At 38.8% G+C, this 16,631-nt stretch overlaps 1 protein-coding gene across 2 annotated transcripts in view; it reads right to left on the reverse strand.

The window, feature by feature from the left end:
* Window positions 1-8,586: 8,586 nt before the first annotated feature.
* Window positions 8,587-16,631, reverse strand: part of USP9X (ubiquitin specific peptidase 9 X-linked) — a 102,477-nt gene continuing 94,432 nt past the window's right edge. For both annotated transcript variants that reach the window (XM_040530497.1, XM_040530487.1), the window contains exons 41-45: window positions 15,196-15,284; window positions 12,801-12,957; window positions 12,201-12,413; window positions 11,604-11,699; window positions 8,587-10,161 (exon numbers count right to left, since the gene is read on the reverse strand). In XM_040530497.1, coding sequence (XP_040386431.1) covers window positions 10,027-10,161; window positions 11,604-11,699; window positions 12,201-12,413; window positions 12,801-12,957; window positions 15,196-15,284 — 690 coding nt within the window. In that variant the 3' untranslated portion in view covers window positions 8,587-10,026. The remainder of the gene's footprint in view (window positions 10,162-11,603; window positions 11,700-12,200; window positions 12,414-12,800; window positions 12,958-15,195; window positions 15,285-16,631) is intronic.

Consider the following 16,631-nt stretch of genomic DNA (forward strand, 5'->3'; position numbering starts at 1 on the left):
CACAGAAGAGGAGCTCCTCCGTTCAACCACCACGGCTGGAAAGATCCTCAGTGTAGGCTCATTGCTTTCAAACAACAACAACAAAGTGTAAACATAGAAGCACTGAGTGGGACTCTGACCCCAATTATTTCCAGCCTTGTTTGGTATTAGCTCCGTCATGCATGGCACACAGGTGCCACCCAGATCCAGTGCTGCCAAAGCTGGAGATGCTAATAGAAGAAAGGAATCAGAGAACGGTTTGGGTTGGAAGGGACCTTAAAGATCATCTAGTTCCAACCCCCTGCCACAGGCAGGGACACAGTGAAGCCTCATGCAACCCCATCTACCCTCCTTCCTCTCCCTGTGCTGGCTGGCCACCAGCAGCCAGCAGGGTGATCCCTCCGCCCCAGCTCCAAAGCCCCACTCTGCGCTGAGAAGTTCCTGGCCACAGGCACTAGGAGAGAGAAGCGCTAGCCTGCTGGCGAAAGGGACGACGTCTTTGCTCCTGGCTTTATTGAGGAAGCTTTAATACAAAAACACTTTGGAATGTAAATTAGCAAAATAAACACAAACCTTGTTCAATAGAAAACACACAGCATCCTTGCATTTTCTTGTGCTTCTCCAATCCCCATAACTCACCATATGCTTTTATATTCACACCTAGTAATTATATTTTAAATGTACATTATATTCAGCAGCCTCTTGCTCAAACCAGCTGTTACTATCAGCGTGACGGATTACACATTTGATCAGCTCATTTAGCTTATATCCAGGATACTTACTTTGTGGATGAATGTCTCAATTCCCAGCCCTAACGTAGCACAGAGGACATGAACTACTATACATATAGTCAAACATCAAAAACTACAGCCCTGATTATTAAAATGAAAAAAAAAAAAAAGGTGGAGTGGGGGGGAAAGGGAGGTAACCTCCAGTAATGATCAGCAGGGCTACAAAGACATCTTATTTTGGAAGAAGTCTTGAATTGAAGCAAACACTGTTAAAAGATTTTAAGTGTTCTTGCAAGAATTTCAACGGTTATTTCCAGTATACAGCTTTGCAAAACAACCAAACAAAACAAACAAAAAAAAACTAGCAGTGAAGCACTAAGTCTTTGTTTCGAGGTGCTTCTCATTTCCACCTCCTGAAAGACCAAACAGCATTGTCTCTATATTTTTCTGAGGCTATACAGTGAAACACTAAGCCGTAAGCATCAACAAGTACCACGAACTCTTTCACCACGATGCAACACCTCGTTAATGTTATGACCCCTCTCTGAAGCACCACTTCACCAACACCTCGGCAGACAGCACACAGCTCCAAATCGTGCTGAGACACACACGGCAGGCTCAACCCTCCAGGGCTTTCTATGCCACCATCTCCCCGTGCCACCAGGATGCCTGCAAATTAACCGCCTGCCTTCGATAAACCACAGGGGTCGGTGCGTTTCTGGAGGATCCACAGCACACCAGTGATGGGGAAGGAGGGAATACCAAGGAGAGGCGAGAAAACTGTGCAAGGTAGAAAAAGGTCAGAAAAACCCCATCCAGAGAGTTTTGGGAAAAGAACAGCGTGAAACAAACTTCAGCAACAGAAAGTATAATGCTGACTTTGTGGTGTTAAAATTACTAGGTAAGCGAGTATCAAAAACAAGCGAAATGCTTTGGGCTGTATTTTCAGCTAATGTAAAAACCACAGGAGCCCAAATTTTGGAAGGTTTCAGGGAGCTAGGTGATCAATAAACCATTATATATTTTACAGTTTCTATATAGGTCAAATTAAAAATTGGCTTTTTCTGTCCTGTGGCGTTAATGAATTCTCAGAGAGAAATATGAGAACAGAAAACATTTATGGGAGTCACCACTTTTTGTGCTGCCTGCATCAAAAGCTTTCTTCTCCCAGCTGAGAACAGACCCCCGGTGGTAATGATCTGTTGGCATCCACGCAAAACTCTTGAATTCTTCTTTCTACTGCCATGCCAACGCGCAGGGAATTCACATGCATGTCCACTGCAGTGGGTCGCATCAAAGGAATGGAGAGCTGTGATAAACTTGGGTGGTTTACCTGCTTCCACAGATGTGGTATATATGTGTATATATATATATATTTTTTAATTTAATATTAATACTACAAATTCTCAACCATTTGCCATTGGCTTGTATTTTCGGTCATACATCTTCAAAGTGAGTGCCACTAGCAAACAGAGTAGAGCAGAGGTTTCCATCAGCTCTCCATGACACTCACTGCAAGCTCATTTTTTGCGATAGCTCCTGCGGCACGTCAGGGAGCACACCGACAGCACACCAACCACGCCAGCTCCTCAGCAGCCTACCTCAGCTCCTCAGCAGCCGTGAAGACCTGGTAACACCCAGGACTGTTTCCATGCAGCAAAATCCTCCGGTGACTACAGCGACCACATCAGTCTTTCGATGCCACGATAGATTTAAAGGCAACAGAGAACCTGGCTCCTTTGCTGAGTTGAGGAGACCCAATCTTTATTTCCCTGTCTTCATCACAGCGAGTCTCTTCCATCACCAGCTTCATCATATTGTATTTCAATAAATTCAACACAAAACTTCTCATCTAGCCCATTCTTAAGTCCACATTTTATTTACGCTTTGCTGTTGGTACTTCAATCAGATTTATATACATAATCTAAAACCTACATTAAAATAATTTTGACTGCTCTGAAGACCGAGAGGAGACACGATTGAAGTTTTCTTCCACAGCTCTACAGTAAGTCTACATTCCAATAGCAGTTTTTTGGTTCAGATTGCAGAAGTGTTCAGAAAGCCGGTGCCAGGCTCCTCACAGACTGGAAGCGGAAGGGTTACACAGTTCTCTTTCGGTATTTCAGACTTACACACAACCAAGGTAGCAGTTAGTAACAGGTCTTTCTAAACAAGCACTCAGGCCAACGCGTGGAATAGCGGCTGCTTGCCTGAGGAACACCCTCCCTTTCTAGCCACTCAACACATCAAAATAGCTAGAAACTGGTACGCCTCCCTGTAATTGCACCGTTTAAACAATATTGGTTGCAAAGGACCTTATGCTACTTCAGATGGGTAGGGAGGTAGCACGACAGACTGGGTGGAGGTGTTCATGAGTCCCCGTGGTCCACTGGAAAGATGCAAATTCCTGCATTTCAACACGCACATACCTCCCTGCTCCTGGAACCGTGCTTCAAATGGTTTCAGACAACCTCGCTAGCAGGAGGCAGGCACTGCCCCCTGCCTGACGGGGTATTTCTGTGCCTGTACTGGCCTGATACTGAAGGACCTGCTGCCGTGCTGTTAGAGCCCCTTACAGCAGCGTTATCAGCCTGTAGCGGCTTTGCGATAAATGTCAAGAGGTAGAAAGTATTAATAGAAAAAGCTCGTGGAGACTCTCGCTCAGTCCACTACTACTGGTCTTTATTTACTCAAAGGATTCAAGTCGTCTCAGAGTAAGTAATAGAAAAGTAATAGAAAAGGCCTTATATGCTACTTACCATCTTCTTGTGGGTAAAGGACCTAGAAACTAATTTTACAGCCTGGTGAATCCCGTGGCCCACAGGAGTTCGCGCCAGGAGGGCTCAGCCTCTGCTGCTTCCAGTGGAGTGAGAGCAGGCAAAGCACACCCAGCACTTCCAGTTCCCGAGGGATTCGAAATAGCATGACCGCCCTCCCTCCCGTGAAAAGATTGTGTTTCTGCTCTTCCACCTGCTCTCAGTCACTCGGCAGGAAGGTTAGATGCAATATGATAGTCATAAACTCTGTCTCGTTTTGAGGACTTGGTCCTGATGTTTCTCAGCTTTTGAATTTACTTCCAGAAGACTCAGAGGACTCTAAAGCACTTACCACATATTTAAATACAGTCAAGCATACTAAGAAGTGTCCAAGTTTTCAATCAGCCTTCTTTTTACAGATTCTAGCTAGACCTACCTAACATTTCCATCTACCCGTAGAAACCAACTGTTTAACGACAGAAAATGAAGCAGAACAAAACAAACAAAAAACCCCCAACAACAGTAAGCTACGAGCTATTTGAATTCAAGATGACCATCAGTAGCATGAAACTATTATATCCCAGATAAGTTTTGAAGAGATTTAAGAGATGACAAAGCCCACCTGGCTCTCTGACTGCTACTGCACTGCGAGAGGCTCTGATTCGGGGAGCCAGGCAGCCTGGCGAACATTGTTCTTCTGTAGCAACTATTAGTAGATGGTGGTAGAAATAGAAGTAAAAAACATCATAGTGAGGAAGGGGATTTGATTCTAAGAAAACAGAAAAGTATTAACTGGGAAGTGACCCTGGAAACCCAGAATGAGAAACTTGTTAAGAAAGAGCTGTAAGAAATTATGGACAGGAATTTGGAAGCGATGGACGAGAACTGAGCAGCACTTTAATGAATAAAGCTACAAAAAAGGCCAACACCTTTAAAAGCTGCATCCACAGAGGTATCGTTACAGAAGAGGACCCTAACTGCTCTTAATGGCTCAGGTGAAACCACACTTGTAAAGCACTCATTCGGTCTTGGTGTTTTTATAAAAACAAACAGCACATCGTAACAAAGAAAACAGAAATGAGGTTTAAAGGATTGGCTTATATGGGGCTAGGGGGGGACAGACATTTGAAGACTTTGCTCCGATGAGGACTAAAGGGGGGTGTAACTGCACACGCATCAGGAAGCTGCAAACTCTGCAGGTGACAGCTGGGGGCTACATAAACAAAGTTATTGGAATAGCAAGTGGTAAGTTAATAAAAAATGACATTCTCAGACATTAAAAATCGTATACAGATAAGGAGTGAACGATCTTATCTTCCTGCACTGAATATTTATCCATGGTTAGATTTTGGATGAATTCTTTTTTTTTTTAGATCTTGTTTTCATTATTCACGGCTACCTCATTAGTAATACTACAAGACATTTACACATTATTTCAACCATTTAAGAATGATGCTTGTCATTTTAGAGTTGTGCTGATGCAATTAAGACTATATCAAATTAATCAAAGGAAACAGCCTGTAAGTCAGTTTCATTCTCAAAAAGCGGCTTTAAGGAATTCGAAGGCTAAAAAATACAGAGTTGGGTATCTAAAATCTAACAAAAAGTTAGCCCTTACTGAGGGGAGTGTTTTTCTCCTCCAGCAACAAGTTCTCCTGTGCTTGTCTACAAGTAAATGTAAATAAGGGAGCAAGATTTTTTCCCATAGCAACGTAAAGTGGGTTGATCCCTGCAGTACATCAACTCTATGGTGCCAACATAACAGGACTCATACAAATCCCACTGAAACCCTTAGATCCAAAAGTCACCCCAACTTGCACTGGAAAATCTGATTGCAGGACAAGGCTCTCTGAATTTAAGTGCTGGAATCTATGCCAACACTCCTCCGAACAGCTGACCGTAACAGATGCTATGAGGGCAGGACTGAACACTTCCTATTGTTTTTAAAAAAAAGGGATAAAAAAAGGCTATTTGACATTTTAAAATTGTAAGTCCACAACACTTTTTATCTTAGAAGTAAAAGGACATTTATAGTACGAACCTTAAGAAGATACATAGTGTAAAAAGTGACAGTGCTCAGACTGGGTTAAAGCCCTTCTAGTACAGCAGGACCTTTTAATCTGCAACAGAGGGCTGGTCTCAGTGTAAATTAACGCATTAACATGACGATCCCCAAAGAACAAGGTAAGGAGGGCGTAATGAACACCCTCAAACAGTATCGAGGGCATATATAGGGCGGGTTGTTTGTGCTGCTGCTGCAGAGCGATCTTTACTGCAATAGCATCCCGATTCCAGCATGTCAAAGAAAGTGCACTGAGCTTTCACGAGCTCTGCTTTTGCTGTCATCTCGCTTGAGGGATTACTTGCAAGAGGAACAGCAATTATGCAGGATACAGCTGGATTTCTTTACCTTACTTTATTACAGTACCATTTGGCAGCATGCAGTATTTACAAAATATTTACTACTTGTCCCCCAGAAAACCTGTTTTGTTTCACTCTAGATAGACGGCAGGTTTAAACTTTATTCCCAAGACCTCATTGCTGTGAGAAAAGCGATGGCATGAGATGCAGAGCCCAGAAGGTGAGAAGACAGGGAGCCACAATTACTGCTGTCCTGACTCAAGGCATTACACCGCGTTGGAGCAGGACCACGAGTGACAGAAAAACTCCTACACTGTCTGAAGAAAAGCGAGGTCAGTACCAGGGTCTCAGCCCCCCAAAAAATAAGGTACGCATCTTTCAGCACAGGAGTGACTTTGCTTTCATTGTGGATTTGCAAGTGTGGACTAGAAGTTTAACTAAATATATTTAAATGCTTAACTCTGCAAATTTCCTATTATCACTTCTTTCTGTAATTTGTATAGCTTACCTTTAACTTTCATTTGTTTCAACGTAAACCACCACTGAAAGCCTCACTGCAATGGGTATTAACTGAAATACATGCCAGCAAACACCAGTCATTTTGCCTTGACACAGTTTATCACCTGTGATTCATTATTATCTATCTGTTATCTGGCATTCTGGCATTTCTGGCAAAAGACTCGGGAGGTAGCCAAACATTTACTGAAAACAAGAATGAAGTGAATTGCTACAGCAGCCAATTTTTGCCCATTTAGTTGTGGCAGAATGGCTCTTCTAATTCTCTCCTGGAAAATTTAAGAAATATATAGAAAGTTTTGGAACCTTGAATGCTTTTTCATGAAATACATGCTAAAACACACAAGCTAGGCACAACAAAATGGCTGACAAGGCATAGTAATAACAATTACCTCAAGACAATTTCCTCATGTCCCAGCCAGAGTTCTACTCTGAAAATTAATATGAAATGGCATTGTGGAAATTCATTTCTTTCTGGCTCAATTTCAGCAAGATATACTGGTTCTAAAAAGAGATGACTTGAATTTTCAGAGCTGGTAGTTAGCAGGGAAAATAACCAAAAAAATTCCAAGTCAAGCTGCACCTTTTCCTGCTTGCACCACCAAATGAAGTTGTGTGTGTCGAACTTCCACTGAACCCTGGGCAATATCATTTTTGTCAATGGGGTAACAGAGTTGTGGGCAACCCATTTTGTGACTGAAGATTAGTACCTTTACTGATACACAAGCAGTAACAAAGTTCCTTTTGCATATGGCTGTACTGTTTTTGTTTAAACACTAGAAGTAGGAAGTGTTAAAACCTCATCACTACACAACCACAATCCAAAACGTACAGAGGGAGAGATTCAGTTTGGTAAGATTATAGATTTCCCCCTAGGTCAAACTACACATTAACCACCATATAAAACCACTTATGAATGTTCAATTTCTATGCATTTACATTGTCAGGAACATGAGTAATTGCTCTACCGTTTATTGGCTTTTTTTTTTTTTAATGGAAGACCAAAGATTCCCTAATAATTGTTCTAAACAGAAAACAGGACTGAAATTAGTGATGGGGGAATTAAATCCGTAGGCACTTTAAGGACTACTGTTTTAAAGTGTGCCATCAACAACGAGGTACTGTGTATCGCCTGAAAACGACCACTGCCAAAATACTGCGACAGTTTAACATGTACATGAAACTTTTTGTTTGTACAGTATTTGTTAAATACAATTTAAAATTCTGCGCAGAGTGAAAGAAACATTGCACCTTTAACTGTAGCTGTTTAAAAGTAGCAGCTGCAACAAACAACATAGACTATCCTTCTTCGAAGTCACAAAAATGCACAATATTCTCAATTTTCCACCTGAAAAATAATTGCCACTGCAGTCACCCTCAATTCAGGAGCAGGGGTGTGTAAGACTGAAAAAATCACAGCCTTAAAATGTCACAGGTTTTAACATGTCTCTACAATCATTGCACTATTAAAAGTGAACACATTTGGCAAGGCTGAACTAGCACGTTATATATTTTACCTAGAGAGTAAAAAATACATAATAATCACCTCTGAGATAGCTTGTTTAACAATTACTGGTCCAAATAAATATGAACTATTTCAATTCGTGTACTCAGGCTAGCAATTGTTTGAGTTAAAACCTTCAACAAGCGTTCCCAAACATAAATGGGAAAACTTTACCCAGATTTACTGAGTCCAGGTAAAATGGTATTACTAAAAAACTATGAAAAAATCTGAATTAACTCGAGCACTAGAGAAAACATGGAAGCGTAAAAGTGATCATCGCTACATAGCATACTCTTAAACCTGTGTCCCTTCCTTATATTAAATGCATAAGAATGCACTTGCAACTGAATTTTCCTTTGTTTGTTTCAAAACTACAGATCTTTAATTTGATAAGCAGCTTTGTTTCTATCAACTCATTTGTAAAAAACACCATCAAGCTTGTGCTCATTAAATATATATATGTATATATAAAAACATACAAAAAGTACAAGATAAATCACATTAAGAAACTTTTACAGTGTAATTGTCCTGATTACTTTTATTCTTAAGGGCCAATTTTTTTTTTTGTGTGCACAGAAATCTCAATGTGACTGTTGTTCCAGAATTCAGCATAGTGCCACTGCACAGAATTCATCTTTCTGTGCAGTCCATTAAAAAACAAAAACAAAAACAAACAAAAAAAAAGAACCAACCAAAAAAGAAAAACAAAAAACAAACACACACACCACAGGACAAAACATTCTTCTTAAATCAAATTCTATTTGTGAATTCAGCAAAATAATTTCTATAAAATAAAACAGCAAAATATTTAAATAGTATAGGGTGGGCTGTATCTGTTTTGCAGGGGTATTTGGTTTTTAGACAGGTTCCAAAAAAATTACACACATTCAAGTTACCAATTTTCATTTAAATACAGTATTTACTGATGCGTTTCTTGAAGTCTTTAAACAAATGTTTATTCTGGAATAGAGATACCTCAGAATTGCAGTTGACTAACCAGTAGTTTCTTTTATAATTAAACCCTGCTTCTAATGTTAAGATTTCCTGTATATGGATAAAGAGCTAAGACAATTCTTGCTTTCAAGTAGAACTGTGAACGAGCAGAAAACCAGCAAGTTAACTTGGTGCAGTGGCACTCACAAGTACTGTGTGATTTTGTTGACTTCCACTTCACTGGGATGCAGTAGAAGGAAAGTGTTAGAAGTTTATCTAATAAGCTCTACCAAAGAAACAAAACAAGCACACCAAATACAGTCTATTATGCTCCAGGCATCCTGGCATAGCAAATTTTTGCATATTTGTTTTAAATCTTTTAAATTCCTATTACTGAAAACTAAGTGTTCTTTATCCCACCCAGAGACAGAACTGTCAAACATCAGATGTGAGGAACACATGTGAAACTGAAAACCACTTGTTTGTCACGTTTTCCCTCCCCATTTTATAGTCTAGGTGTAAGAAGAAAAAGTTCTGAGCGATACAGTTGTCACATTGGGACAACTGCTGTCACTTTTTTTCCCCCTCATTGGCTACACTAACTTGGTGTGAAGCCATGCTAAATGTTACAGCATAACTATAGCTTCAAAAGTGATTAACCTAATACCAGAATGAAAAAGGCAATGAAAAAAGATCTAGAAACAATGTTACATCACCAATTTTCCACATCAACCAAATAATTAAAAGGTTACCAGCCATTACGTTGCTCATAGTAAAATCGACTCCAGTGGCAAAGAATTAACATGAAACTATTTTTGTGGTTGACATGGATAGGCTTTTTTGTAAAGGAGTTGATCCAACTGCCATGAGGCAGGCAACACTGGTTGCAGAGCGCAGCAGATATATCAAGAATTTTTTTTTGTAGATCTGTGAGTCTCATCAAGACAAAAAAAATGTTTCTTGCTTAAGAATTAACAGTCAAACATTAATATACTATATACACCTTTGCCATTTACACATTAGCATCAGGCCATTTATTACAAAACACTATACACTTTCCACTGCAGGCGGGTTATATATTGACAGCAATTTTCTGCAGATAAGACAGTGAATAGACTCTCCACTCCATGTTGATTAGGAATAGTTTTTCTAGTTTTAAATATTAGCCAGACACAGAGAAAGGTTGGACTGTAAGGCCTGGGTGCACAGTCTTGATGGAGCAAGTTAATTGATTATGTGCATTTCACTAATCTTTTGTCTGAGGCGGGGAAACTTCTTCACTGCCTTCAAAATTTTCTTGTGCTCGTTGGCCAGTTCGCTGAGGGTTGTTCATATGATGTGCTGCCGGGCCTGTATATGGCTGTCCATGCACATGGTTATTCTGTAATAAAACATAAACATTTTAAAAAGACATTAAACCTGTTGATTGTTTCCTAACCAGTTCCTTGGTTTTCGCCTCTACATTCAAACTACTGAAAAGTATCATCAAGCACACTGAACTTCTGTAGTAGTATCTGTATGGACATACATCAGTTCCTTCATTCCTCTGAATCACATCCTTCACTTACCTTTAACTTACACAGAACATAAACAGACTTTCAACTTGTAAAGTTAAAAGGATTAAATAGTAATGTCAGCCTTTGAGTAAAAAACATTTACATGCAAAGCAAAAGCAGAAAAAAAAAGTAGACTAGAAGAGGCTGCTTATGTGGTCTGAGCATTAACCTGTGCACATCTTACTGACACATTCAACTAGCGTGAATGTTTTTCCTAAGACAATAGAAAAAACGTATCTGTATCCATGTAGCATACTTCAATCTTTAAGAGGGCAAACTTCAATGTTACAGAACTGAATGAAATCTAGACCAGCTGTTTTCTCCAGATGCTCTGTCCCAATTTAAAAAGTCTACATACAGCTGGAAAATGAAAATATATCTTATCTACCTATTGTTTTGCAGAGTTTAAACAACTGTGGAGAAATTAGGAACATGAGGATTGTGCGTGTTAGTGAGAAATGCTGTCTATTGCAAGAAAGTGAACACATCACACAGATAATGGTGAGGTTACGGTATGTGTCTGAACTCAGGAGCTCAGAAAGGAGTGGGAAAATCTGCATGACTTACCAACTGCTCTGCTGAGAACACCAAGTAAGGAAAGCAAGATGGAGGGAAAATAGGTTTGGGCGGGAGAGGAAATTAAATTAGCAGATTCAGAATATATGAAATTAATTGGAACAAAGAAAAAATGACATCTAAGGAGGGGATCTACTAATTTACTCAAATCCATTAAAAAAAATCTTGTTAGGATTTCTTTCAGATCTGGCTTTCCACTGGTAGATTAACAAAGCAGCCACTTAGCCTAAAACAGATTTAGATTTTGCATGTACTTAAGATTTGGAAATCAGTATTCATATCAAGTTACGCATCACAAAGACACCCATTTTTTATGAAAGCCTTCCAATTACTCAAACTGAAAATTAGGCGTTGGGACCTAAATTAAAGAAAAAAAGAGAACTACTCACAAAATATCAACATGAACAAGTATGACAGAATCAGATTTAGTATGCGTAAGCCTAGGATGATGTCTGTCCCCCTGCTGTTTCTATGGATGATTAATCTCTGATCTGGTAACACAAAAATTCTCACATGAAACTGGTGACGAAACCATTCCTGGCAAAATGGAGCTGAATCTTTATTTCTCTAAGGGTGATATTTCATAGTAACATGCTTCTGGCTAAATGCCTGTAATTTGAGTTATGATGAATGCTAACTAAAAAAGCTATCCTGGGACTCTAAATAAAGGGTCAAACTCTCTAGCTTTTACCTGTTGATACTGGGAACCAGGTGAATGGGGATACAATGGGGCATCTTCAGGTGGAGAAGACTCATGTTCATCTGGGGCATCAGGATCGTCTGGTTCCTAAAGTTTGAAAAAACATTTTATCTACTTAGGTAAAACATACTATGATTATTCTATCCAGAACCAATCCAATGTGCAATTGATCATTTCAGGCATGCTCAAAGAAAAGACATGCCCCCTGTCCCCAGTATCTCTTATAACTTACAGAATCACAGAATCATTTAGGTTAGAAAAGACCTTTAAGAGCGTCAAGTCCTGTCGTATTGTATGAAAACTGTATTTATTACATATAATGCTTAGTTGTATAAAAATTCCCACTATTAACATATTATTGGGAAAAAATTAGATTTTTTTAATAATTCATAATCTACTTTAAATGGTCAATTTTAATTCTAGATTGCTAATTCTTTACAGGGCAGATGTGCGTAAAAACAGTACAAGAAGTGAAAAAAACACAGGAGTATGTAAATAAAGCCAACAAAAGTGTAACTCCTTATTGATTGCTTATTTACAGAAATGTTTTACTCGAAGTTTTTAACAGATGTCAAATTAATTCTTTACCTCCTCTGGGCAGAGTTCACAAGCTTTTGCAAGAGTCATTCTAGCACTGTGTGATCTCTCTAGGAAGTAGCCGTTCGATGTTTCATTGCTTTGTATTGGTGGAGACCAATTATTATAGGTGTATTGGGGATTGCCAGTGTATGGTCTACGCTCAAGCTCATCTCCAAGCCATTCTACTGCCCAGGTCCACTTTCTCTTCAAATCTCCATTGCTCTGCAGATGAAAAGTTAATACTTCAGAATTATTTTATTTCAAAAGAGAAATATATTTATCTTCCTATATATCAGCTCAAGAGAACAGACCACCGACATCACCAGGCCACCAATATGCTGCTTATAAGACTCCCTCAAACATTCTTTTTAGCACAAATAAACTTCCAATTTGAAATGAAATCTGAGCAGTTTGCAGCTGCATCACATGAATGCAAGTTTAATCAAACTGCTCTCAATTCAAAATACTGACCTTATGATATTACAAGGTCTGCATGAGTTTCACTTGAAAGTCAAAATTTCATCAAGTCAATGAAAATTGAATTTATTTTTTATTTTATTTTTACACAGAACTGGAGAAAAAGCAGCAAGAGACAGAACAAGTTATTACCTGAAGAATCTGGTAGGCTACAGGACAGTTGCTAAAGAGGGCTACCATGCACTTTATACACTGGTAAGCTCTTTTCTGATAATGGTTCTTAGAGCGCTGAATGGTGTCAAATAGTCCATCCCTATCATCTGGGATACCCTTAAGTGCATTGTGAATCCTACAAAAAAAAAAAACAACAACCAAAACACAAAAATCAAGGGTTAGAATTCAGGCTTCACTTACAGTGCAATTATAAAAGGGATAACTCATTCTAAATATTCTGACTTCGGTAAAGTGCCTTCTGCTCTTGAACAATGGGTAGGGGAATTAATTTCCATCTTCACTTCTTGCAGGGTTTCCAAATTCACACACTTTTGGCTTTGAAAAACCATTGGAGGGAGACACGGAACCTACACTGTCAACATCTCTAAGAGCTATGTTCATTGTAGGAAAAGTAGTGGACCTCTTTTTGTTTCATCTTTGTCAATAATCAGCAAATAGTCCCCAGGCCTCACTACGAGAAAGATATTAAGTTGCTTGAGTGTGTGCAGAGAAGAGCAACGAAGCTGGTGATGGGACTAGAAAACAAGAGTCATGAAGAGCAGCTGAGGAAACTGGGGTTGTTTAGTCTGACATAGACCGAGGAGAGACCTCATTGCTCTCTTCAACTACCTGTAAAGAGGTTGCAACAAGGAGAGCGTCCTGGAATGTTAACTTCTCAAATCAAGAGAAATCTATGAGAGGGTCTGATACCAAAGAACAGCAGCAGACATCTCAGTAAGACAATACAAGGAGCAACTGAAGGATGCGTGCTGTTTAAGACCAGATGATTCTTATTTTCTATAAGTTGGAAGAGATTACTATTTACTATGGACAGTCACGCTATTTAACTATGTAGTAGTTACACTACTTATTAAACTATGATTATCAGAGCAAAACTAAGAACAGGACAGAGGACCAGTGCTCCAAGCTACTGCCAGAAGTGGCAGCAAAAAATCAGAGGGTGACTGCAGTTGGCAACTTTATACTCCCCTCTGCTGAGGCCTAGCACAATTTCAATGAACACTATATTTAACATGGCAGTCTCAAGAATAACAAAGTGATGTACATCTTCAAGTATAGCGAGTCATACTGCAACATTTAACCTCCTCCATACTCCATTATTTCTAACATAGCACTATCCTAAACAAACACTTCTCACCTACATTTCCACCCTAAAATTTATTTTTTTTACTTCACACCTCTTAAAATACGCCCATCCTCCAGCATCCTGTGGACTTAGGACTTCTTATGGAAGTATTTGCTTAGCAGGAAGAAAATATAAACGAACTATATTATATATGCATTACTTATACATATATATGCAAGTGTGGAAAGTCCCCTTATAAAATGTATTCTCATCCCTTACCTAAGCAATAATTCCTACAAAGAAAATGAAGAAATCTTTCCAGCCTAGTCTTGAGGTTTTGGAGTATGCTAAACCAGATCACCATCTTCTCTCTGAACATCTTCTGAAGTAACGCTAGGCAACTAATGAATTGAATATAGTCCTAAGAGTGTAGTCTACATATGAGTTGACTCCAATACCCTTGCTGTTACTGTCAGTTTTTTAAGCGTGCTCTTACTTAAAATATTTTAAATGCCATATGGGCACACGGTTGCAAATGATTTAGTAATTCCAGTATTATCTAAATTCACTAATTAAGAAACAGAGATATTTCAAAAATATTGACAAGTAGCATTTACTTTGTGTTATCTCACCTACTACTACTACTGTATAAAACTTCTAAGTAACTGACTTACATGCATTCTCTTGGATAGTCATTATTTGTAGTAATCACACTTTTCTAAACTCAGCTTTCGAAAACTTTATTCTCTAGACATACAAAAACAAGGTTTGAACCTGGGTGAGTATTTAATATTTTAGTGAAAATTCTATTGAAATATGACAGTAGAAAATATTTTTGTCTATGAAATATGCTTTTCTCCCAGGCTCACATTTCATCCATGTCTCAGTATCACTCCTGCGATTGTTGTGCTTGTTAGTAATAAGACCAGAACATCATTGAACCCTCTTAGATGACAAGTTTCCAAGGATCAATCTAAACAACTCACAGAAAATACCAATGTGTTTAGCTTAACTGGCACATTAGTAAGAATCTCCTGAATGTGAACAACCTTGCATTTATAGGACTGAGTAGGAAATTTCTCAATAGTAAGGAAGATACAGGTTAAAATGTAGACTCAAGTTGTCTCAACATTTGAGATAAAATGGAAAAAAAATGCTTTATCCCTGTATTTTGGTTCATATATATATTTAAAACAAACCTCTTAAAAAGATTAGCAACAGAAATACTGGGAAAACAGTCTGTATCAAACATAATAATGAATTATAAAAAGACAGGTAACTACAAACCTGTGAGTTTGCCAAGAATCCTCAATTAATAGGATTTGCAGAAGCAGATCCAAGTAAGGTCGAAGCTCATATGTGTATGAATATGCAACCTTAAAAAGTAAAAATGCAGAGAACACAAGAAAGCATTCTTTGAAGCGTGTAGATTACATGGTGCAATACAAGAACACAATTTATGTGAAGTTTACTGTTACTTAAGGAATATTTCAAGATACAATGCATACTTTATTATTAGTTTAAATGCTGGTAGGTGTTTTTTTCTTTAATACATAGCAGGTTTTGTAAAGGACAAGTGTTTTATCATGAGTTTCTAACACAATTGATCTGAAGCATCTGGACCAATCACGAGATGCCAGAGAAGCTACTGTGAAAAATACTTTTAGAAACACAAAATTATAGAACAGTATTTTCCACTAATATTGCTACTTTTAGACAGTATGTTCAAGTCCATACTAAACCACAAAATATATGGCTAAGTAAAATATTAGTAAAGTGATTTTATTATGATTTTTCAAGTGCCAAACAGACACAGAAAACTTTATGTTTACGTAGAAAAAAATGCACTAATTTAAGACTAGCTAATGAAAGTTAAAAACAAACCTTATTTGGAGTGGAAGAGTGTGATTAATCCTACAGAGATTACAAAGGAAAAAACAAAACAGCCCCAAATAATGATTCTTTCCTGAGCCTGAAGCCAAGTATGTTTTGCAGACTTGTAAAAAAAAAAAAAAGCACCTTACATACATACTCAAAATAAATACAAGGGAGATCTTAAGAAATAATGCTAAATTTTGATTCTATTGAAAGAAGACATTTCATCGATAATGAGAGAAAAGCTGAATGAAATGCACTTACATTACACCCCAGCCTACTTATTTAGAATCACAGAATGGTTTGATTTGGAAAGGACCTTTAAAGATAACCTAGTTTTAACCCCCTCCGCCATGGGCAGGGACACCTCCCACCAGACCAGGCTGCCCAAAACCCCATCCAACCTGGCCTTTAATACTCCCAGGGATAGGGCATCCGCAACTTCTCTGGGTGACCTGTTCCAGCGCCTCACCATCCTTACCGTGAAGAATTTATTTCTAGTATCTAATATAAATCTCCCCTCTTCTAGTGTAAAATCATTACACCTTGTCCTATCACTACAGGCCCTGATAATAAATCCCTCCCCCATCATTCTTGCAGATACCCTTTAAGTACTGGAAGTCTGCTATAAGGTCTTCCCCCAGAGCCTTCTCCTTAAGCCAAACAACTCCAACTCTCTCAGCCTCTCTTCACAGAAAGGTGCTCCAGTCCTCTGATGATTTCTGTGGCCCTCCTCTGGACCTGCTCCAAACAGGTCCACGTCCCCCTCCTACGCTGGGAACCTCAGACCCAGATTCAGCACTCCAGGAGGGGTTTCACAAGTGGAGTAGAGAGGGAGCATCACCTCC

This window comes from Cygnus olor, chromosome 1, assembly GCF_009769625.2.
Source record: "Cygnus olor isolate bCygOlo1 chromosome 1, bCygOlo1.pri.v2, whole genome shotgun sequence".
In the NCBI taxonomy this organism is placed as follows: Eukaryota; Metazoa; Chordata; class Aves; order Anseriformes; family Anatidae; genus Cygnus; species Cygnus olor.